The sequence below is a fragment of the Salminus brasiliensis genome, chromosome 21, assembly GCF_030463535.1.
Source record: "Salminus brasiliensis chromosome 21, fSalBra1.hap2, whole genome shotgun sequence".
In the NCBI taxonomy this organism is placed as follows: domain Eukaryota; kingdom Metazoa; phylum Chordata; class Actinopteri; order Characiformes; family Bryconidae; genus Salminus; species Salminus brasiliensis.
The window spans coordinates 12307991-12332498 of record NC_132898.1 but is presented as its reverse complement, the minus strand read 5'-3'; the positions used below and the strand labels follow the sequence as shown (position 1 = coordinate 12332498).

Here is a 24508-nt window from a genome sequence, read left to right as displayed (position 1 = left end):
AAAATTGATTAAATGGAAAAAATAATCAGCAGATAATCAATAAGGAAAATAAACATTAGCTAGATACAAATTAGTTCAAAAATATTCATTATATGTGCAGCTTTCTCATTTATTTATTTATGTATTTATTTGTTTTATTCTTAAAAAGGAGAATCTTTACATACACTTACATCCATTATAAAATTACCATACAACATGTTATCTATTGTAAAGCATTGTATCTATACTAAATGCTGTCTGTTGACATTTCTTTAAGGGTCATTGAATCCAATGATGAGAATAATGCATACTGTGATACTGTAAATCTGTGATGTTTTCTAAAATGGTTACACACACAGACACACACACACACACACACACACACACACACACACACACACACACATATATATATATACACTCCACAATAAGAACACCATGCCAGAAGTAAAATGTAGGGTGGAACTGTGATGGTGTAGGGATGCTTCACTGCTGGGTGACTTAATTGGGACCAGGAGGTGGGATGGGGGGGGCACTGAAATGGCTGAGATGGCTTTTACTCCTGTAAACAACTGCATGAGAAACACAAACTGAGGTCGCAATATTGTTTTCTGTGCACAGGTGTGATGAGAGGGCTCTGAAGAGGCTGCTGTCTCACTGTGGAGAATCACGAGCAGAGGAGAGTTACACTGCTGTTCTGGAGTTGCTGGACAGAGTGACCCGCCTACACAAACAGCTGGAACTCAGAGAGAGCCAGGCGATGAGAGACCAGCCAGACCCTGAGCAGGTACACTACTGCCCTCTGCTGATTCTAAACTGACTGAGGAAGCTGTCTAAGGAATCAGGAATCATTCTGTACCTGTACACTGCATATCCAAATGTTCGTAGACCATTCTAATTAATGCATTTAGGTATTTTAATTTGAACGCATTGCTGAGACATATGTGCAAATAAACACACAGCTTGTCTAGTCCCTGTAGATAAGTCTTACCATTAGAATAGGACTCTCTGGAGCAGATAAGCACAAACCTATTGGCACCATGCTTACTGCCACCATACCTAAGCATTGAGCTGTGGAGCAGTGGAACTGTGTTCTCTGGAATAATGGTGCTCTATCCAATACATTTTGGATGAGTTAGAGAGTTGAGAATGCTGTGGGGTGGAGATCATCCTGACCTCACTAATGCTCTAGTCACTGAATGCAATCAAATGTCCTTTTTACCACACTTGATTTTAAAAGAAGCAATGAGCAAGTGTCCCAATACTTTTGTCCATATTGTGTATCTACAACAGTTCCTTATTATTGGAAACAGTGATTACAGACCTTGTGTGGAGCAGGGACTGTAATATTAGATTACAGACGGCTGGCTGGGTGAGACAATATGAAAATGATTCAACCACAGTGATGTAGGTTGCCGTCTTTTAAGCACACCAAGCAATGTTGGGTTGCAACAACCCGCGTGTGTGTGTGTGTGTGTGTGTGTGTGTGTGTGTGTGTGTGTGTGTGTGTGTGTGTGTGTGTGTGTGTGTGTGTGTGTGTATGCGCACACAGCTGTTTCTTGTTGTGATGACCACAGGAACACACCCAGGCTAATATTTTGAACAGTTGGAAACAGTTGAGATTTGGATGTGAGCTACAGTCTGTGCATGCACAACTAGTGCAGCATTAGCTTCTAATTAAGGATTTGTTGATACAGATTTTTCAAGCCAATACAATACCTGACAAATAACTTACTGGACTGATACAAATAACCACCAATTGCACATTTTGCATCCTAAAAATGGTTAAACTATAATCAGGAGTGCAGATTTGGTCTAACAAGTGTGGGGACCAACGCAGGTTAGGTTTATATGTCAATAGTAAAACACAAATACTAGCAACACCATTATCAGCAAATAATATCATTAGATAGTATTGTCATATATTTTTTTGTATCAGTGTTCAGTGTAGAGAGGCAGTTTTATCATCTAATAGCATTTTTCCATTGTCTGTGACTGAAATTCTCTTCTAATTTGCATGTCGCTGTAAATATTTCAGCAAAATACCTTAAATAAACCCAATGTGATGATTACCCCCCCAATGATCTTACAGAGAATCAAAAGTAAGGTGGACATGTTAGGCTAACATAATGTCAGTGCTTAGTCTTCATAACAGGTGTGTGTTTGTATGTGTGTGTGCAGATAAAGGACTCCCTACTACAGGAGCTCCAGCAGAAGGCTGAAGAGACAGAGCTTCTACACAGGGAGCTGCAGATGTTGGAGACGGAGCGAGTGCGTCTCTCTCTGGTGGAGGAGAAACTCATGGACGTTCTGCAGCTCCTCCAACAGCTCAGAGAACTGGTTAGTCTGAAACACATATATGTAGTGTCCACTACAGACTGAAGGGACCTCACTTTTCTAAATCCATCCATTTACAACAATAGAGAATAGAGATGCAATTTATTTGATGAAAGAATAATCTATCCTCAAATCCTAATCCAGAACTGAAGTGACTTCCATATTTTGCTGCCCCTACCAGTAACACCCTTGCAGATACACTCTTAACCTCACTGCAATCTGAAGTTATCTGTTAGAATTCCACAAAGACAACCACTGCGTCCACCTTTAACGTATCCATGCAGTGTAAACACCCATACTAATGAGCAAAAACACAAAGCGGACAGTGAGCACAAATGCCTGAAGTGGTGAGCAGCCTCCACTGCAGCGCCCAGGGAGCACAGAGGGTTAGGTGTCTTGCCAAGTGTCAGCTTGGCGAACCCGGGTATTGAACCCACAATCTTGTCCTTACTACTGTTAGGCTCATCTATCACATGCAGTGGCATCTTTGTTTAGTCAGCCAATTATTATTGAAAGCACATCAGTCATTCAATTTTATGCAACAGACTACACAGTCTTAACTACAGACCATGACATTATTGCACTGAATAGCGCAAAACCAGTGTATTCTGGCAACTATGCTAATATACTGTTAAAAGTTAAGTTGACATGTTAATGTGTTTTCAGAATGTCTCAAGGAGGTCACTGGGCAAGATATTACTAAGCACCCTGGAGTCCAGCAGTGATCCCCAACATGGTAGGAATCCAAATTATCTACAGTCAGCTTCAAACAGTGGGGAAAAAAAGTATTTAGTCAGTCACCAATTGTGCAAGTTCTCCCACTTAAAAAGATGAGAGAGGCCTGTAATTGACATCATAGGTAGACTTCAACTATGAGAGACAAAATGTCTCACATTGTCTGATTTTTAAAGAATTTATTTGCAAATAATGGTGGAAAATAAGCAAAGAAACAGCCCCAAAGCATGATGTTGCCACCCCCATGCTTCACAGTTGGTATGGTGTTCTTTGGATGCAACTCAGCATTCACTCTCCTATAAACATAACAAGTTGTTGTGATAATTTTGACCCCACGGGCTGAGATCTTGCGTGGAGCCCCTGATCGAGGGAGATTAGCAGTGGTCTTGTAGGTCTCCCATTTTATGATTATTGCTCCCACAGTAGATTTCTTCACACCAGCCTGCTTGCCTATTGCAGATTCAGTCTTCCCAGCCTGGTGCAGGTCTACAATTTTGTTTCTGGTGTCCTTGACAGCTGTTTGGTCTTCACCATAGTGGAGTTTGGAGTGTGACTGTTTGAGGTTGTGGGCTGGTGTCTTTTATACTGTTAACGAGTTTAATCAGGTGCCATTAATACAGGTAATGAGTGGAGGACAGAGAAGCCTCTTAAAGAAGAAGTTGCAGGTCTGTGACAGACAGAAATCTTGCTTGTTTGTAGGTGACCAAATACTTATTTTCCACCATTATTTGCAAATAAATTCTTTAAAAATCAGACAATGTGATTTTCAGAATTTTTTTTCTCACTTTGTCTCTCATAGTTGAGGTCTACCTATGATGTCAATTACAGGCCTCTCTCTCTCATCTTTTTAAGTGGGAGAACTTGCACAATTGGTGACTGACTAAATACTTTTTTTTCCCCACTGTATGTTCTTCAAAGAGTCTTCCTTGTTATAATGAGCAGGCTATGTCAAAGTAATCATTTCTTTCCAAGCTTTTGTTAAAAGCACCTTTTGTTGATGAGTTTCACTAAAGCAGCGGTCTCCAAGCCTGCTCCTGGACAGCTATGTTGCTCTATTGACTGTCCTTATAAGTCCTTAAGCTGTGCCTTTAAATTCCCTACACACTAATCATGTGATCTTAGCCTTGTTTGGTTAAATGAAGTAAGTTGGAGTTGACCTGTAGAAAGGTAGCTCTCCATAAGGAGGGTTGGAAACCACTGCCCTAAAGTTACCCTAAATATTTGACAGCCCAAGTAGCTTTGGCCAGCAGAACTTAACTGACTCCATACAACCTCTCATTACAATGAGAAGATGCTTATTTATCTTTTTTTCTCCTACACACAGGTAAAGCTCACATTCTGGAGGTGCTGAATGCTCTTTGTCATGAACTGGCTGCGTGTGAGATCCTCTCCAGCAGTGGCACGTTAGAGAAAGCTCAGAGTCACCAGTCCCTCACCAACTCGCTTCTCATCTCCTGTTGAGCAACAGTACCACCTGCTGGCTAAATGGCGCCAAGGACCGCTTTGCAGTGGCGCAGGCTTGCATTAATGGGCCACCCCATTCATAAATGTCGGTGCTGCTTGAATGAAAGTGACAATGAATGAAAGTATACAGCAACCATTCAGCCCTATGCGAAAGACATGGTGGCTAATAGCTTCCATTCTTTCTTAGCCACCGTAGCACATCCAGCTGAGCTCTTCCTTTCAAGATCAGCTCTTCGCTTCTATACCATCTTAGTGTTGACCAAGTGCTCACTTAGTTGAGTTTGTAATCAGTTGTTTATATTTCTGTGTCATGTTTGTCTTCTTGCTCTCTGTGAATAGATTCGTTTCATGAATTGAGGTTTTGTTTAGCTGGTGAAGCCAAGCCTGAGGAAAGGTACACGCTATTGGAACAAGTTGACCTGGCTTAAAGGAACAGTTCATGTTTTAATTTAATGTCTATCTGCTACATCTCAGATAGTAATGAAGGGTTGTTTCCCTGTATTTAGAACAGACTGGTTTGAAACTCACCTTTAATAGAAGTCAGTGGGCAGTTTCTAAATTCTTTTCTTAAAAAAACCCAAAACATTAAAATAGGTTAAAATGGGAAAGGTTTTCTACAGTAATTACATTTACACTTATTGCTGACCACTGCTGGACACTCCAGCACCATTACTGGATGCTTTTTTTGTGTGCTTCACTGTCCTACTGGAAGACCCATGACCTCTGAGTCAGCTTTCTCACATTACATTGCACTCTTCAGATTTCATAATGCTCCACCAGCCCATCTTTCTCATTTCATTCTGTAAAAACAATGAAGAAAATTGAATAGCTGTCTATACATACCTATAGATAACTGTTTTAATGTACATGGGAGTTATGGACACAGTTTTAACACAGTGGTCAAACTAGCCCCGCTGTGTAGAGGTTGTACTTCAGCTTAGCAAGCTCTCACTGTTCTGTGTTTTAAAATTATGCTACATTACAAGCATCAAAACCTGCAATCAAAAAGCACTTACACTGAAAAAAGTCACTTTTATATGTCAAAGCCCAGTTGGAACATCAGTCCACAGCACTTGTTTCCAAGAATCTGAGTTTTGTAACCCTGTGGGGCTGCAGGTAAGGTCCTTCTTCCATAAAGAATATGTGTGTACAAGCAAAGCTAAATCTTTCTGCTGGGTCTTGGCATTCACACAGGGGTTTTGATTTGTTTTTCTTACCAACATACGAGCAGTTCTCGCCAAGAGTTTTCTTGGTTTTCCAGAGCTCAACATTTCCCAAATCTCCCTAATGCCAGTCTGCAGCATAGAAACTGCGAGCTGAAAACGCTGGTCTGTCTCTAATAGCTTTCCCCTGCCTTCAATTACTGTTCCGATCATTACAGTTGCTCACAGAAACCCATTTTTAAAGAAGAAAGCTGTTTAAAGAACTTTATAAATTTAAAAGATAGCTTTGGAAATTTGTTTATGCTCAGTGAGCTTTGAGTACCTAAAAATTCCACAGGAAACCTTGATGAGTTAAAAAAAAATTTTTTATATATATTATAATAATATTATTATAATGTATAATGTTTATAATAATAATATTATAAAATATACTGTATAAACAGTGCTAAATTAGACACATTAGGTCTAACCTGTACATTACAAATTAAATAGGTATAATTTACAGCCTATATATTACACAGACCTTTGTATTTAAAAAAAAGGTGTTCTCCACTTCCTAAAGGGTAAGGAAGGTTTACTATTTTAGTCACTGCCTTATGACTTCAGTTATTAATTCCCTATGGTTCCTGACTGTGTAAAACTAATACAGTAGACAGAGATTAGGTTAAAAATATTGGCAGTATTCCTTTAACGTCAATGCTTTGTTTCTTTTTCCCTCTCAGAATTGACTAGTGGTGCCTCAGTCACGTTTGTAATCAGTTGGTTTATGTATCTGTCATGTTTGTGTTATTGCTGTCTGTGATGAAGGGTGCTTTACTAGATGATGTCTTATAGCTAGAATAGTCAAAATTGTCTGACAGTGCTGATGTTGCTCAAGGCACCCATACCATCAAATGTCCTTTCTTTTTAAAATAAGAGTATTAGATGTACTAAGTATATGGATATATGTATATAGTTAACTGTTATTTTTATATGTTTCAAAACACATATAACATGCATTAGTGGTGCTCTTATTGCAGACGATCCATATGTTTTAGCCCAGACTGGAATGAGGTACAATCTGGGGCAGCCAGTCTGAACATATCTCATTTACATACATCAGTCTGTAACCTATAAAGACACATTATATCTAGTTTTGGTAACCAAAACACACGTTATACATGAACTTCAGGAGGGAAAATCTAAATATGGGGCCTTTAGTTATCCATATAACTAGAGTCCTGCTTTGTTAAATACCACCAAGTATATAAAGCTAGTTTCAGTTGTGTTACTCAGAATCCATGGAACTAAGACTCCGTGGCTTATTCAATATATATATATATATATATATATATATATATATATATATATATTGTTGCTGTTCTGGGATTAAATGACTTAAATTGAGGCTTTTGGGCAGGTATCACTCAGGTAGTCTATGTGCAGCTTAGCACTGGTCTTTTTGATCATGTGATTCAATTTAAACTACGTCCCCTCCTAAGGACATATGACAGTTAAACCAAAATAGCCAGGTTTGTTATCATTTTGTATACTGCATTTTTGTAATTTAGCTTTGAAAATACTTGTAGCACTTGTTTTTGTTAAGCTGACAGCTTTCCAAGTCTCGTTGTGGGTAATGCTGATACACTATATGTGCAAAGGATTTCACACACCTGCTTATCTAATGTTTCTTTAGAAATCAAGGGTATAAGTAGGTTCCTGTGGTAAATGATGACCTTAGGCCTTGTAGGGGGCACCACCAGAAGGTCCCAGTACATTGGAATTGCTTTTCTATGGAGATACAAACTGTGTGTGAATGCAATTACATGCCTTTGTCAATAATATGTGCACCTTAAAACATCTGAACTCACTTATTACACAAAAGGTGTCCAGATACTTTTGGATCTATAGTGCATGTCAGTACTTTCAGAGGGGGCACTGGTAAAAAGGTGAAAAGCTATATAAATGTAACCTTTGGGGTCAATCTAAAACCCCTCTGATGTGGCCGAAGCTATTGATACTCTTATTTCAAAAAGAAATAAAACTTTGAAATTTGATCACTGTTTAACTCATATCTTAATTTACTTCCTATTGACTTTTATATGTGTCTTAAATGTGTTTTATATGTTTATATGTGTTTATTATAATAATTATGTTTTATTATTTTATATATAGCCAAGGGGATAATATATTATAATATTATAAATATTTTTTTTCTCCCCCAGAAAGACTTTTTGGCTGCAAGAAACACAAGGTGTTAGCTGTAAGGATACTGCATTGCCTCTAAATAAAGAAAAAACAGTGGGCCTCATGGCCTTTAAAGCCTTATGAGAAAACCTAATGATTTCTGGGAACAAAATCTGCAGTTCTTAGGGCTTCTCCACACATATACAATTATTTATAACAACATTTTTAGCTCAGTCTCCCCCTGAGTTTCTTAAAATCTCTTCATCCACACCAGAACGCAAAAACCCTAAATATACTGCATGGCCATGCAAGCCTGGCAGGGGGTGCTAATGCATCCCAAATATTGATATCAAAGAAGCAAGCGTGGCGACTAAAACAGACCTAAACACAGTGTCACAAAGCAGCACATTTTATCATAACACAATTTTGTCAAAAAGCAGGAAATGGGAACACACTAGGGTCCACCATGCCAATGATACTGTGGCCAAAGAATAATTACACTTTAATTTAAACTTAAATTTTATTAACTTTAGCAGTACGTTTGGCTGAGTTACTGTTATATTTTTGAACTGACCAACAGAAAATTGTCCAGGATTCTTCTCCCTCAGTCAAATAGTGAGAATTTCAAGAGCTGGACTTCCAATTACATTAATGCTTTAGTTTGTGTGTCCACTGGAGGGCTGAAAGGCTATACCAGTACCAGAGCCAAGAGCTTGGCCACTTCCTATTCTTCATATTACACCAAAAACATGACTGCTAGAACTGCTAGAAGGTGCCATAGCCGAGTCCACAACGAATGAAAGTGAATGGAGCTAACAGGCAGAAAATGAAACATGCTTCTAACTATTTATGCTAATCAGAAGGAAGTACTATATTATAAAATAACTGAAAAATACCAGTAGCTTACCAGGTTTTGGCGATAAGACACTAGCATTATTGCTAACCCCACATTCTTTGGTCGATTCACATTTTCAGGCCACACTAAAGTCCTAAGTCTAACACTCACAGTTCACCTCTACAAAAACAAACAAACAAACAAACAAAAAAAACACAGCACACCTTGAGCTAATCATATAATGGTTTATACACACTTGTGTTTCAAACATACACATACATACATATTTATTTCAGTTTTTCGTTCTTACTTTTTTTTTCTTTTTTTGGTTTGAAAACATCTAAAAAGACTTTTTCAGCGTTAAATAAAGTTGAAATAATTCAATCTATAGCATAAATCAATATATAAAAAAGTTGAGGAAAAAACATGCAAGGTATGTAGTGCATCATAAACCCTTCATTGAAGTTTTGGACAGAAGGCAAACGCGTCGCATAGTGATAGAAAGGAAAGAAGCCAGATAGAAAATAGAACACAATTATGTGCTACAATTATTAGAGTTCTAAATTGTAACAGAGTTTATCCTCTTAGCTGTTTTGTTTCATTTGTGCAAAAGAAGCATATTCAGGTCTATTTATTTAAGAGTTACAGTATGCCAAAAGAAACCTCACCTGCCATCTATTTAGTGTTGTAGTGTTCCTCCGGCCCATTTACAGTACACTGCTGGTTCACTGGAGTCAAGCGTACACACACATACACAGGCCACATTCATTCTCGCATATTTTAGGTTCGACTGCTACAGCTATATATGTAAATGCACCCAATCCTGCAAACCTGGTGGCAGTAATATGGACTAAAAAAAGTATGCAAACCAATATTTAGCCCAATGAGGATACAAGTCTGAAGCAGAGTTAGACACATCTACAAACAAACCTTTACATCCTCACTAACCATCAAAGAAATAGTTTGGTAGAAAGAAACCAAATGTACACGTTTACCCCCTTAACCGCAAATGCAGTCAGTCATGTTTTGAATCTGACATTTGCTTCTTTAGCATTGAGCAGGAGCTAAATCTAGGCTTATCTAGCTAACAAGTAATGAAACCTCACAGTCAGACACTTGTCTTCGGCTGCATCAAATAGACTTGCTTAAGTGGTTACACACATTGTATGGCACAATACCCTTCAAACACTTTGGAATCGATGTTTTAAAAAAATAATAATATGGTTGCAGATAAATGTAGAAGATAAAGCATTTATCGCTAATATGTTAGTCCTGTGCACATTCAGCGGTTTCAGATCATTAGCAGGGAACTGAGAATCTGAAAATGAAAAATAGAATGTATCAGAAGTGGAGCTAAAATCTTAAATTGTATGCAGGTATTGTGTAAAATCATCCTAGTACATAAATAAATAATTTCAAACTTTAACATTATTTTTAATGACATATTTGTTAGCTACACTAGCCTCATAGTTCCTGATCGACTACATTTAAGTTAAGGAGAGGATGTGCATTTGGTTTTGTTGCCAAACATATGCTTTAACGCTACACTGTGCGGAGGCTCACTGACTTGCCAACACTGTAACTGGATACAGGATGAAAATGGCTAAATGATCTACATGTAAGACAACTACATGTACCACGGGTATTTTAAACTGTCAAAACAGGGTGTGCATCCTTTATTTAGGTTTCTCACCCTGGTGATGCATGGACACTACTGAAGCAGCTAATACTTGCAAATCTTAGAGAACCTACAGTTTCGCTCACGTTTTACTTTGAAGAAAGAATATAAAATCTCACTCCAGCGTCAGAGACGATCGGTTTTGGCAGATTACTACAAGCAACCAGGAAAATGCAACAATGCCTAGGCTACAGACCAACCTTTAAAAATAAAAGAAGAAAAAAAAAAAAGACGCTCACCTATTTACAAATGACAGGAAATGTGTTGCTAATTATTTTACACACCGGTCCTAATAAAAGCAATAAAATTACAGGACATCAAACCAAAAGAACGCACAAGGCCTGAGGTCAGAGTCAAAACAGCTCCTTACATACACCCAGGCTTACTTTACTAATTGGAATAAACGAGTGGGGGTCGATAAAACGGTCGAGGGGGTCAAACTAGCAGGTACAGTAGTGCTGTTGTACGCACACTCGTGTCGAAATGAGACACAACAATGGTAGTGTTAGTTTAAAGACGGCAGGAGAGAAGCTAGGTTTTAAAGAGAGAAACACAAAGAGATGTGGCTTCTGTGACCTGGAGCCTGTTTACTCCCGGTTTCTTCTGGGCTTGCTCTCTCATGCGTGGGTAGCTATAAGCTTAGCAGCCAAAAGTCTCCTGCGATGCGTAGACCATGTAGAGAAAGCCATCTTCATCCCTCTCCTGCTCATAAATCTCAGAGATAGGGGTGGACACGCTGACCATGCTGTGCTGATTAACCAGCAGGAAGAAGGCCTGGGTTGGGTTCAGCTGCAGACGACGCCTGGAGGAAAAAGGAGACAAAACATAAGCAGAATTGAATCTACACTGTTCATCTTTGGTTTTGAGTATAAAATGCCCATATTCTAGTTTTTTGTACATCTTTTTTTTTTATTCATTTAGTTTGTTTTGTTACACACCAAATGTAATTTATTTGCGCAACACATTTCTTTCATAAAGCTTCTTTTTCTTTTCGCCAAATTCACAACCTATACATGTTCTTCCCCCATTACATGCAATGCTTGCAACCGGCACGTCTCCTCCCGATGCATCTGCAGCCAGGCAGCACCTCTTTTCTGCTCTCTCAGGGGAGGCTTGATGGTACTTCCTCCCTACGTTAGTCCTATTTTGATGTTAGTCAGCACAGGCATCTGTTAAGTCTGTTGTATCGGTGTTGGGGACCTACGCTTTCCTCTGAGTGCAATGACTTCAGAGAAAAGAGGAGGTGGCTGGATTCACATGTATCGAAGACCTGCTAGTCCTCACTCTACTAGTGTTGTGGGCATTGCTAGTGATGGGGGAGTTCACTGGTACAGGGATTTGGCAATTGGCCTTCCAAACTGAGCAGAAAATATGGTAAAGTTAAAGATTCAATTAAAATTGAAGGAAAAACTGAAGATATAAGTTGTATGATGTATCTTGTATGTAATCCACAAGGCCTACACTGTAGTTTTGAGCATGTCTTATTTGATGCTATTTGTCTTATGGTAGTCTATATTGGCTCTCAATGTTTTATCAACATTATGTATTGTAGCTAGCTAGCCTATTCGTGTTTAGACAGATTCTTCAACTTCCACATCTTCAAAGCATTGAATTACAGACCACCACTCTCTGCCGTGTTCTGCACTCTCTCCAACATTCTCTGACTAGTCAGTGTACCATCAACATGATTCTGAAGCTGTTATTTTAAGGAACATTGCTACATAATGTTTTAAGATGGGACTAAACTAACAAGGTTCTAATGGGTTGCACAACTCCTCTGCAAGGCTTGGAAAGATAAAGTGCCATGTTGCCACAAGTTTGTCAAATAAAAAACAAATCTTATATCACACATTATGAACTGTGAACAGCTGAATGGCTAGGAGGGGTCAGCTAGATCTCATTAATAGACAATGTTCTGAGGAGAGTCAAAGCTATAACTGTTCATTAACACAACACTCATAGCCTTGCACCTCTTGTGTAACTAATAACCCGTAATAAGTATATAATGGGTTATTTGGCTTAATAATAAACTTTATGCTGTGCACTGTTGAGCTGTGATTGGGAAACAGCCTGACCAGCCGCTCACAAATGTCGGACAAATGTCACTTGCTGTTAGGTCATTTGATCCAGTGAATGTTGAAATATTCTGAGAGCTCAGCCAAAGCATTCTAATCCATTTCTCAGAAAAAAAAGTTTTTTAGATCTTTTTTCCACCAATGTTGTTTTTGAGAGCCATCAAAAAAAGCTACATGAAGTGAAGCGACTAGCTTCCAGTGATAACACAGCTAATTTTAGAGATGGAAAGTTTAAAAGCGTGAGCAGCATGTCCCCTGAGGACGGCAGGGTCAGCAGCAGCTCAAAATCTCTGGCACATGCCCTCCTTCCCAACCCACCCCTCCCCCACCCACCCCTCCAGAGCAGTCAAGTAAACAAACCAACCTTAGTAAGACACACAAACACTTCACTTTACATGAACTGTTGTGCTTTCATTTGCCTTTTAAGCTCCTACCTCTTACTGGTTTACTGGTCAACTCTTTAGTCTGTTTTTTTAAGGGCTTGGATTGCTAAAGACATTTCTGACAACCCCATACCCTAATTTGAAACCATGGTTACAATTTGCTAGGACACTTAAAATGTAATTTTAATTTAATTTTAAAAAAAGGTTTAACACACATTTTAGTGTATAATAAAATCCAGGTTGAAAAATGAAGGCTGTGAAATGACACCCTTGTTCTCAGCAGTATAGCACAAAACAGGATTTCTCAGTAGTGCTGGATAATTTAAACCCAAAGCAAAGGCTGGCCCTGACCCCGAACAGAAAAGTCTCTGACCTCCTCTTATATTGAACTGGATTGCCCATAAGCTTTAGACTGGCTATACACACTGAAACTTTTGTACATCTTTAGTCACTTACAAATTACATTAAATCAAATTTCACTTGTTTACTACATTTCATGGATTTTACTGTCTTAATGGACAAGAAAATGGAAATGACAGCTTTTTTTGAAGCTCATGTTTCTGTAATGTTTAAAAAAATGTTAAGCAAAGTAAATATGTAATCAAAATATAAGTCAGAAGACTGAAGTCAATCAACACAGAATAGAAATAAACATAAATGCATGTAATTACATTATAAACAATGTAATAAGTACAATTTAACAGTAAATCAAAATGAACTAAAAAATCCACAATGTTCCTAGACAAAAATATTAAGGAAAAACTCCTGTCCTTTTTTTGCTCATTTCTTTTTTTGTTTGTTTGTAGGTTTGACCAAACTTTCACCTGATAATCTTCACCAGTTCGCTCATGTTGACGTGATCAGGTACGAGAAACTTGGTTTTGTCCAAAACAGGAAGCTGCTTTTCTCCCTTATATCTCTCAATGATGACCTATTTCAAAACAAAACACGAACATGCAGTTGCATGAAATGACACAATCACATTATACTGTTTTACTGCACACATTCCATTTTGTGCCAGCTTTATTTAAACATTATTACCTTGATCCAGTGTAAGCAATATCTTATGAAATCAAGGCTTTTCATTGTTATTATTTGGTATTATTTCTTTTTATCCAAAGCAGTTCTTACCGGAATTTTATTAGGATGCTGTTCCCGTATCTGCTGCACCTCCTTACAGCGATCAGCTGGAAACAAATTAGAAAAATGCTCATCACCTAACTGATTTATACAGAAATTCACTGGCACTAGGCACCAATCAACTAAGCTGCAACAAACTGCACTCTTCTAAAAATTACTGCAGTAATTACAGTTAAATATACTGAAAACACACATAAAAATCACTAACACACTGAACATTATGTGAATATACATTTTATTAAAGTTCTTGTATTTATGCAGGAATGTACAGAACACCACAAGCAAATACCAGCACATCTCTAAATGATTTGTTTACTGTGTTCCAGAAGAACTGAACGTTTAGGTGACGCTGTGCTCTTGCACTTAAATATTTGTTTACCTTTTTTTCACCACATAGAAACAGAGGTCAGATTTCTTTGTTCATTTGTTCCAGATTAGAGCAGTCCCAGTTTGACATTTAATGCATGCCTATGTATCGGCAGATTAATGCATGAAAAACGTTGGGTTAGCCCACAGTTTCCCTCATCCCATAGAGAATCCCCAACTATTATTTAAATAAACATAATAATCACTTCTATTTCGTTATACTGTTTGTTATACCTATGTAATTATTAAGATTGTAATCATAACAGATTTTATTGTATACATTTTGAAATACCATCATTGGGTTGTATTCCTAAAACCTAAAACCTGGGTTGTATTCCTAAAGTCCTAAAAAGGACTAATACGAGACGTTGTGTATGATGTTGTATAACTTTGTTTAATCACTAATGATTATTTTATAGATCAATGCTGTTTTTTGATAACTGAACATTTCCAAATTAAAACTACAAATGACAACAAACAAACAGAACAAAACAGAAGCAAAAGAAAAGGTGAATTTGATGCTTGTTATTAGATATGTTACAGGTCTGGATGAATATGGGTCTAAACTCAGTAATTTGTGTTAAATATATGCATCTTCCTGCAATGCATGACATGAATGTGTCACCAGCTAGTGCCCATTTAAGGTCATTCATCTTGTAGCTGTCCTGCACCACAGTCACAGTTGGACAGCCCTATGCCTAGAATTAAAATGACCCTGATATCATCACATTCGGCACAAGGCACAAACTGCAGATTGCGAGCTACAAGGATTATGCAATGGGGGGTTTACAATCCTCCCTCCATACACCCGTTCACCCCTTGTTGAATATGGTAGAGATAAAGTTACAGCTTCATTTTTCAACAGGTGCAACAAACCATACTCAAACTGTTTGCACCCTCATAAACTTTTTTTACTCGTTCTTAACAAGCTCAACTACCAACACTAGGTGGGTTGTTTTAAAAGTGCTGGGTAATGTTTGGGGTACATTTTGGGTTACTGGCACAGTCACAGAAACCACCCAGCCAATGGGTTAATTAACAGTGCCCAAGGATGTCAGAATAATCAACAGCACCTGAGGAAGCTGATCAGCACAGTCAGTCAAACAGCTTCTCATTAGGCAGCAGTGTGGACTCATGACTGACAGAAATCAGTAAATATAATTGCATAAAATATAGATTTTACGCAGATATTACCGTTACCTGTGTGATACATTAACCTACGTGCTGAGCTCCTCAGCTAACTTGGCTATAAAACCAAACAACCTTGGTGAAGGTAGCTATACCCTATAGCTCTAATCTTCTCTTATTAAAGAGTCCCCGAGACAGGTGGGGAAATAGAAGGGCTTGGCTACACTGCACATCGTGGACTACATAGATCATGAAATTGAGCTGTGGTCTAACCTTAAGAAAGCAGCCATTTACGATGACTTTCTGATTCTGTCTAACGCCACATCCAAGAGATTTAAGCTGTTAATCACGTCGAGAGCTCTCCTAACACACACTAATACAGCAGTAACTCAATTTTAATGGCGCATTACACCAGACCTTTTTTTAATTGTGCTGCTATGTAAGCAATGCTAAGCTAAGCTATAGGCGTTCAACCTAAGAAAACAAGGGCCTCAACGGACTGATGGCCTAAAATACTAACTGTAGATAATAAGGATAAACAAGTTCACATGAATTATACATTCCCATAGCCAGTCTGTTCACTTAATGTAGCTGTCAGTGATGTCGGTTAGCTAAAATGGCAAAAATAGGCAGTTTTTTAAGAGCTAAGCTAACGGCCCTATTACCTTCAGGTTAACTTGGCGGAGCTAGCTAGGCTGGCTAACTTCAATAACTTTGTTTTAGTGGACAGTTGGTTTTATAAGACGTACACTTATAGTGATGCTGTGTACGTTACTAAATTCCTTTAGTATTTCTAATCGTATTTCCATACTTATGTACTGCTAGAGTATCGATAGCTATCTATCGACCTTATTCTATGCTGTCTATGTTGTTTGTGGAGTCCAAAACTGCAGAGGAGAAATGTACTACAGCTAAACGGGCGTCGAGGAGTTTTGGTCAATGATATGGGGTAGCTAGGGTTGGATATTTGTTTTTTATTATTATTACTGGTGATAATGCAGCGCTAGCTATTGTGGAGAATAAACTGACCTTCTGAACAAACATGTTTTCAACTTTTAGATTAGTGGATAAACCAAACCTTTGTGCTCCAACTCGAGCAGCTTTCTGAAGGAACCGCAGCTAAGGGGACAAGGGCTAAACTATAGGGACTCCATTTTAGACAAAAAACATTTTATTACGTAAACCGTGAACACATTAAAAACTTACGACGGTAGATAAGCATATTATTCAGTAGTTACACCATTATTACAAGCCTCACTTTGAGGTTAGTGTGAGGCTACGATTCTCTTCAGAGTATAAGAGAATATTAGGGATAGTGCTAGCTAAGTATAAACAGTAGGATCTGCAAATAACAGCCTGGTAAACAAACACTGCCCGGTCAACGTTAAAGCACATAAAGCTGCTCTACTCGCTTATCTATGAACTTACCGAAGGTCCGTCGTTGTTTGAAAGGTCTATCGGATGGCATAACTGTAGCTTGAGGTGAACTAAATCAGATTTTGCAGTTGTATTCCTGCTTGTTTTCACTACTGTACTGATCCTCGTCAGCGACTCTGAGCCAGCGGCGATAAAAACATGCGCAGGACGTCACGGAGTTTTAAAGGGAAACCGCTGCTGTTTATGTTCAGGACGTGGCAAAATAAAAGCAGGGTCAACATTAAAATACATCTAAATAATGACTTTAATTACAACTAACAATTAACAAAAATATACCACAACCCGTTAGAATAACATAAATGAGATACATAAGCCTAATTATCGACTAACTGAGATTTTCTATGGAAAGGAAAATGTAGTCCAGTACTAGACTTAATCCCTGTCCAGGTAACTGACCCATGTTTCACAAGCCACTGCTCCGGTATCTAAACGGGGAGTTATTTGGTTTCTAAAATTACGCAAACGGAATTAGGTGGACTGTTTTAGCCACCGATGGATAGCTATTATTCAATAACTGTTTTCTTAAATTTTAAAAGCCCAGGAGGTCAGCTTTTACTGAGAGTTTTAACTACTCTGTTAGGACCTGAGACAAGCAGCCGACACAGCACTATGAAAACTAGCTAGCTAGCTATAGTAATTGATGCCCACAAAGCAGGAGAAGGCTGTAAGCGAAGCAATCTTCGAAAGACGTTTCCTTAGTTCATAATGTAATTAAAAAAATAGCAGTTAACAGGACCAGTGAAGGTCACGTTGAGAAGACCAAGCAAACGTTCAGAGACAACTACTTGAAGTTAGCTAGCAAGGCAATCCAAACCCCCTGCTGGATTGCAACAGCTTCCAGTATTAAGAGTATTAAGCAGCACTATTATACTGTGCAGCAAAACCTGCACAAATACAAGAGTCAGTGTCTTTTCCACGTCTTCACTACAACACTCAGCAGAGGTTTTCCAAGAAACATCTGAACAAGCCTGATGAAATTAAAACAACTTGTAAAAGTAAAGGTTTGTCCGCAGTGAGTGAAAGGTTATGATTAGAGAAAACAGACTTTAATGAAAAGACCTCCTCTCAAGCTGATGAGCACAAGGGTTTGAGACTCTTTCTTTGTAAGGTTTGTCTTTAAAAACTCCCAATAGTAGTTTTCATGCCCTATGGTATACAACAATGTTCCAAATGTGTACATCTGTCAGCTGAATATCAACGACCCATCTCAACATTAAAATGTGTGAATTTAACATGTCAGAAGATATTAAATATATCAAATATATAACAAATCATCCCAGAACTATTGTATGTAATGCATTCTTAGCTTATTTGTAGCATGATGCAGAAATATTGATATCGCAGCCCCCTTATGTAATTTTGAGATTCACATTTCAGGCTTGGAACATTTCTGTTTACTACAGAACATTACAGCTGCAATTCTTATTTTTCAACAAAGGAAAAACAGATTAGACACAGTTATTAAGTTAGGCCTGACATTAAATATAGAATGACTCATGTTTTTGCACATTTATTACAAGTCACATAGCATCTTTCTACTTTATGTAAAACAAATGGCCTGGAAAAATAACAGACATTGGCATTTTATTTTTATTCATGACAGACAAAGCTAAGCAAAAGGGTTGCTGTTTATGCTTCTCAGTGATCTACTGTCTGAATATTGGCATCAGAACTAAATAAAGGAGTAATAAATTATGTTAAACACTTAATGAGAAAACACTGGAATGATAAGGACAAATAGAACAGCATCATGTGCCTTCCTCCATTACAAATTATTGATGAAGATCATGTTGACCGTTAGTGTCTCATTGTGGGACAGTAGTTATAAACCTGTTTAATAACTACGTAAACAAACTTCATTGTTCTACAGAGAAATAAAAAAAAAAAGTTGGCCTTTAAATAAAAAAAGCTTAATTGACAATAATGGCAATTTTACTCTGTGGGGTTCTGAATGACAATCAGGAAATAATCCTTATCTGTGGAGAGAAAAGAATGGAAAATATTAGAAATGTGTAATCTTTTGTCCTTGTCAAAGTACATACATTAGCTGCAACATCAAATTAATTTGACAGCAATTTTTATTAATTAAAAGTGTTTCCTAGAAATGTTTGCCCGTTTCTGATTTTCTCCATTATTGCACATCAATGTGAACGCTGTTAAACCTTTACCCAAAATACTAGACTACACTAGAACCATATCAAATAGAAAACACATTTTTAAAAAATGATTTAAATTATCCAACACAGAGTACAACAGAGGGCTCTGATGTCTCAGTTAACTCTCATCTCAATACATCTGTACTACCTTCTGGATCTCCCATTTTGGTTCAGCTGTTATAGCTAGGCTAGGTCTGCACTGTCTTTTTTTTATAAGAGGTCTGAGGTGTCCAGTCAATTTAAAACAATCTAACTGAACCACATTTCTTTTCATATCAGCTATTCTGTTAAAAAAGTAAGGGAAAACAAAAGAGGGTCCCAGTACAACACAGCATTAATATATAAATACAAATGTTCAGATAACTATTTACTAATGTACTATTAACTAGTCTCTATTTACCTGGGGCGATCATTATCTCGTTCTTTTTTGAGCGGACCCTGAGGAAGGTGAGGTCATTTTGGGGATCAAGATCCCTCACTGTACTCCGAGCTTTCATCATCAGCTGGTGGAGGAGGCCTGCATACTGCACAGTACTTGAGTTATCAAGAGTGGTTTTAATGGGGATGCCTTAAGGAGAAAGGGAGCAAAAGAACAAGAGAGTGAAACACACAGATGACTTATTTGTAACTCTGCTACTCCAGAGCACTGCCAATTTTGCTGAGAAGCTAATAACACAGACATGAAAACAGTAGTGGCTTTGTTTCAGTTTCGCTCAGTTTCATCACATGATATATAGTTACAGAAATTAAGAACAACACAAATGGTATAAGACAAATAAGAAGTCCTACACATTGGTAGTAAAAAATAATTCATATACACTGATCAGCCATAACATTATCACCACTGACAGGGACCTTAATAGACAGCAGGTGTATGCTGTATTACCCTCTGCATTGACAATGATGATTCCCTGCACTCCTTTCTGACCCTGGATCCTCTTCAGCGTCTCCTCAACCTCGGCCTACAAAGCACACATACAAAAGCTCTCCATCAGCGAGTTTGCTTCTCAAATCATGACTGCGGCATAGTACGAACAATACTACTATATAGATACATACATATATAGCTGTAGAACCTATCTTACAGTATATACAGATGCAGCTCAACCATACCTCACAACCATACACCCCATCCTCATCTCATACTTTGAATAGTCACATTCTGAAATGCCCATTTTCTATTAATTATTATTATTATTATTATTATGCGCATATTTTAATGCTTATCTCTGTAGGTGTGTAGTTATATATGTGTTTATCTTTCGATCTAGTTCTATATTTTTCTCCACCCTGTCATCTATGCTACTGTACAATCGTCAAAGCATTTCACTGTTAGCTAGTTAAACCGTGTATGACTGGGCATGTGTGCAAATACACTTTCATTTGACTTGATTTTGATTTGAGAATAAAACGTAGGAATACGGAGGTTACAATACAAATACGATACAGTAAAGGGTTTAGAGAAATCGTTTATGCAAGACGTTGACAAATCTATCACAACCTGACTTACAGGAAAATAGCCAGCTGCATTACTGAGCGATCATTTTCAACGTTAGCATTAAATTAAACCCGTAAGCTTCTAACAACTGCAGCTAAATGATTAGTTCAGCTTACTTCCATAGCACACAAAAACGACAACCCTTCATAGCTCAAAATGCACTATAAAACCTTTAAATAATGTGTCTACAGTGGTTTTAAAACCACCGCTACCACAGAAACTAAGCAGTTAGAGAGCTAGACAGCCGCCCTAGCAAAACAAACCCTCTGTATGACAACGCCCAACAATAACAGCTTCTAAATATAACGTCCATACAAATGTCTTCTTTCAGTGTCCCTATAGAACATATTCATATGTTCAGTGTGTAAAAAAACGATACTTGCCATGGCGTAGGATTTAGAAGCGTTTACTTAGTTAGTTAGCTTTGTTCGTCTCAGATCTTGACAATCACACCAGCTAGCATAGCATCTCTGCTTGATGAGGAACGGGGGTAGAAGGAGAGAAGCGGCGCCGCGCAGCGCCACCTGCTGTTCTGGAGTAGTAGTTCAGTGGACAGTTCAGTTCAGTTCAGGAATTTGATTCAGTGTCCAAATAAATGTGTCCAGTCTAAAACAGTGGTTCTCAGACTTTTTACTGTGGATTCGCAACTACTAAAATAGTTATATGCAACTACTATTACCACTACCAATAGTAATAATAATAGTATTATTAGTATTAGTATTAACTATTAATAATTGTATGTTATATGCAGGTAGTGTGTGTGCCACACAGCTTCAAGGGCCTGGGATTGTGGGTTCGAACCTTGCTGCTGTCACAAGAGTGTGTGTGTGGTACCCTGTGAAGGACTGGTGCCCTGTCTGGAGTTATTTCTGCTCACTTCAAGTCTGACCAGGGATAAGAAGGAGAATGAATGGTTAATAATAATAATGATGCTGAAAATAATAATAATAATCAGGGTGGTCGTGTGTCCTCTTTTTCCAAGATAATGGGATTTTAAAAAAAGCAGAAATTTCTAAAATGCCTAAAATGTGTGGAATTTTTGTGGGCTTTTATTGCAGGCTCACATTTGCATTTTATTTACAGTCAGCACTGTCCAGTCTCTGTTATTCTCAATATCAACCTTACTACCTGTAAGCTATATTGGACATAATTGAACATTTAGCCCATATGATTGGTTTTGTAGTTAATGGATGTAGGGTGGTTTGTTTTGCTCATATTGTTTTAAACAGTGAGAATATTGATTAATTCACATGAAGGTAAAGCAATTCAACAGAAAAGCAATGTTTTTCATTCTGGCTACCAAGGCTTCCTCAACTACATCTCTGGACCAATTGAAGACAACTGTACTTAGTATTTGAAAACTGTTAAATACATCAGATGAATGCTGTATGAAAGCAACAAGAGGAAATGCATGAAAAGCTGAGGGCATCACATGGGAACTGGTATTTTGTGCTCCTGGGCCCTACAGTTGGGATGTAATTGCACTTTGAGCCACCCCTTAAGGACATGCTTTACACATGCATTTCTGGACAAGCTAAGAGATACAGAACCATCACTAAAAGTGAATAAAACATGTGGACTGATGTGCTACAGTAATATTGCATGATTTTACACAAATATATCCAGAAATAATAAATAGCAACATCAGTGGTGGTTTCTTCTTATTTCAGGTCAGTGGCACATGGCAATGACTTTAACACTATTATTTTATATGTTCTATAATTAAAAATACAGCATTATGTAACAATTGGCATTTATTGCTGGGGTATTTCAATTAGTGCTTTGACTCACCCCTAAAGGGCAAGCTTTACACGTGTATTTGGCAAGCCAAAGTTACACCATGCAGTTGTCAATGTGCCAAGCCCAGAGTGGGAATAATAGAGAGGCTATTTCACTTATTTCAAGTCAGTGGAGCATCACAAGGACCGTGAAAAACATCTCAACATGTTCAACATGTTTTACCAAAGAAAGTCGAAGCAGTTCTATGTCCTACCAACTTCAAAATATTAATCAAACAAACAAAAGCAAACATGTTGAACATCTTCCTGGGTATTTCCTATACACTGCTTCTGTTACGCACACAGGGGTTTGTTTTTCCCCCTCTGAAGAATCCACAAGGGATCCGAGCTACATCCTTAAAATAGCTAAAGGTAACAGTTCTAAATAGCAGAATGATAACTGTGGTTCTTCTCTAAGATAGATATTTTTTATCCTCTATGTTATGATCTTGTGAAGATGAAATATTATACCAAAAAGTGGGAAAAAACGCTTTACTCATGCCAAACTGGTCAAAAGCTAGAATTAAAGTGCTTCCTTGGCTCATTTCTCAGCACTATACTCAGTACTCCTAGCCATACTATACTCTTAGCTCAGTACTGTACAATATAAAAAAAAATCCTCTTTAGCCAACATTTATTGTTTACACTTAAGTATAAAGCAAAGCAATAACTGCCTTATGAATATTTTACACACTATTTTAGTGTGCCAATTTAACAAAAAAAAAGTTATATACTTTAGGAATGTAAAATAAATCTAACCCAAGATGATGTAAATCTAGTAACTAATATGAAAAAATGTACATTTGATAAATTTACCACTTCCTCTCTGTTTGTCCCAGCTATCTGCTCCGATATGGGTGTAGCTGTTTTTTTCCCCTATAGGACTGAATATTACTGTCACAGTAATACAAAGGTTGTACACCCCATTCAGTTCTATAGGGAAAAAAATCTGTAAAAAAGGGTTTTCTACATGGAAGGAAAGTAAATCAGTATCAATGTAGTTAACAGAGTGCATGTTCTCCACAAGGCACATTGTCAGATTTCAGCATCGCAAGATCTCCACTATCTGTAAGGTACATCTAATAGCATGTGTTAGTGATTTGTTGCTGGAAGATGTAAGCAGTAGATTGAAGCAGTTCAGTGTGGCTGGTCTATTTTGGTTGTATTGATACACACAATGAACATGTTGACACAGGCCATCATAGCAGCACAATAGGTAGTGTGTGTGTTGCACAGCCTCAGGGGATTAGATCCTTGCTTCAGCCTCATTGTCCTTCTTTTCTTCAATCACTCCTCAAACGAATGGAGGGGTGTGGGTCCGGCTTTACACTCGGACCACAGGAAAGCCCCCCTCCATCCGGACTCCAAGCCAAAAATATTCCGCCCTCCATCTCAGGCTGTGGTCTGCACTAGCCTATGAATCGTTAATGGAAATAGGCAGTGGAACCACATCATGCATGTGTTTGGTAATGGGTGAAATACACTACGCAGGTACACTTATTTGCTCTGAAGTTTGAAGGTCTGAAGCATTGTGCCTTAAACCTGCATGCTTAGATGATAAGACACAGAAGAGTACATTTGAAAATGGCTGTATGTTTTTACTACCAGCAGATTGTACCAGCATTTACCAGTTTTTATTAAAATTTCATTGAGATTCATTAATGTTACATCTTTATTTAATATGATTAGACTGGAAACATTATACATGCTCCGGAGGCAATTGTAGTTAGCACTGCTGAAAAACATCACCTATTTATTTTTTTTTTGTTTTAAAAAAGCTTTACCATTTATCCATTAAAGCTCCTGTCTACTCGTTTTCATGACTCTCTCGATGTACTCGCAGAGGAAAAAATATTGATATTGAGAAGCATTCTTTTTCACAAACACTGTATCAGTCCACTGAACATAAATGCCCTGAGTGAAGAAAAACAAAAACAACCCAAAATGAAACCAAAGGGAAGAAGACAAGAACCTTAACACCAAGAAACGGACAGGAAAATAAACATAGTGGGAAACAGAGTTGAATCTGTTGGTCTAAGTAAGGAGCTGGAGAAGGAATTGCAGGCTGTGCAGTGAGTGAGTGGAGTTCGTTTCTGTGACATAGCAACAAGCTGCTTGTTAAGGAACTATAATTTGGCAGAAGGAAATAATATTAACACATATTAAATGCTACATTCACAGCTCAGTTTA

The 24508-nt window shown here is 37.9% G+C and overlaps 3 protein-coding genes across 3 annotated transcripts in view; 1 reads left to right on the top strand and 2 right to left on the bottom strand.

The window, feature by feature from the left end:
• Positions 1-6925, top strand: part of efcc1 (EF-hand and coiled-coil domain containing 1) — a 34629-nt gene extending 27704 nt beyond the window's left edge. The window contains exons 5-8 of the mRNA XM_072665937.1: positions 601-766; positions 2161-2319; positions 2983-3052; positions 4376-6925. Of these exons, the coding sequence (XP_072522038.1) occupies positions 601-766; positions 2161-2319; positions 2983-3052; positions 4376-4512 (532 nt within the window). The 3' untranslated portion in view covers positions 4513-6925. The remainder of the gene's footprint in view (positions 1-600; positions 767-2160; positions 2320-2982; positions 3053-4375) is intronic.
• A 1985-nt stretch (positions 6926-8910) lies between these two features.
• On the bottom strand, positions 8911-17036 carry map1lc3a (microtubule-associated protein 1 light chain 3 alpha). The gene is made up of 4 exons (XM_072665443.1): positions 16878-17036; positions 13947-14002; positions 13640-13746; positions 8911-11159 (listed from the first exon to the last, which is right to left on the bottom strand). The coding sequence occupies exons 1-4, from the start codon at positions 16915-16917 to the stop codon at positions 10997-10999; spliced, it is 366 nt and encodes a 121-aa protein (XP_072521544.1). The 5' UTR covers positions 16918-17036; the 3' UTR covers positions 8911-10996.
• Positions 17037-18380: 1344 nt separating this feature from the next.
• On the bottom strand, positions 18381-21031 carry dynlrb1 (dynein, light chain, roadblock-type 1). Its single transcript, XM_072665444.1, has 4 exons — positions 20924-21031; positions 19929-20004; positions 19443-19610; positions 18381-18862 (listed from the first exon to the last, which is right to left on the bottom strand). The coding sequence occupies exons 1-4, from the start codon at positions 20924-20926 to the stop codon at positions 18819-18821; spliced, it is 291 nt and encodes a 96-aa protein (XP_072521545.1). The 5' UTR covers positions 20927-21031; the 3' UTR covers positions 18381-18818.
• Positions 21032-24508: the final 3477 nt, after the last annotated feature.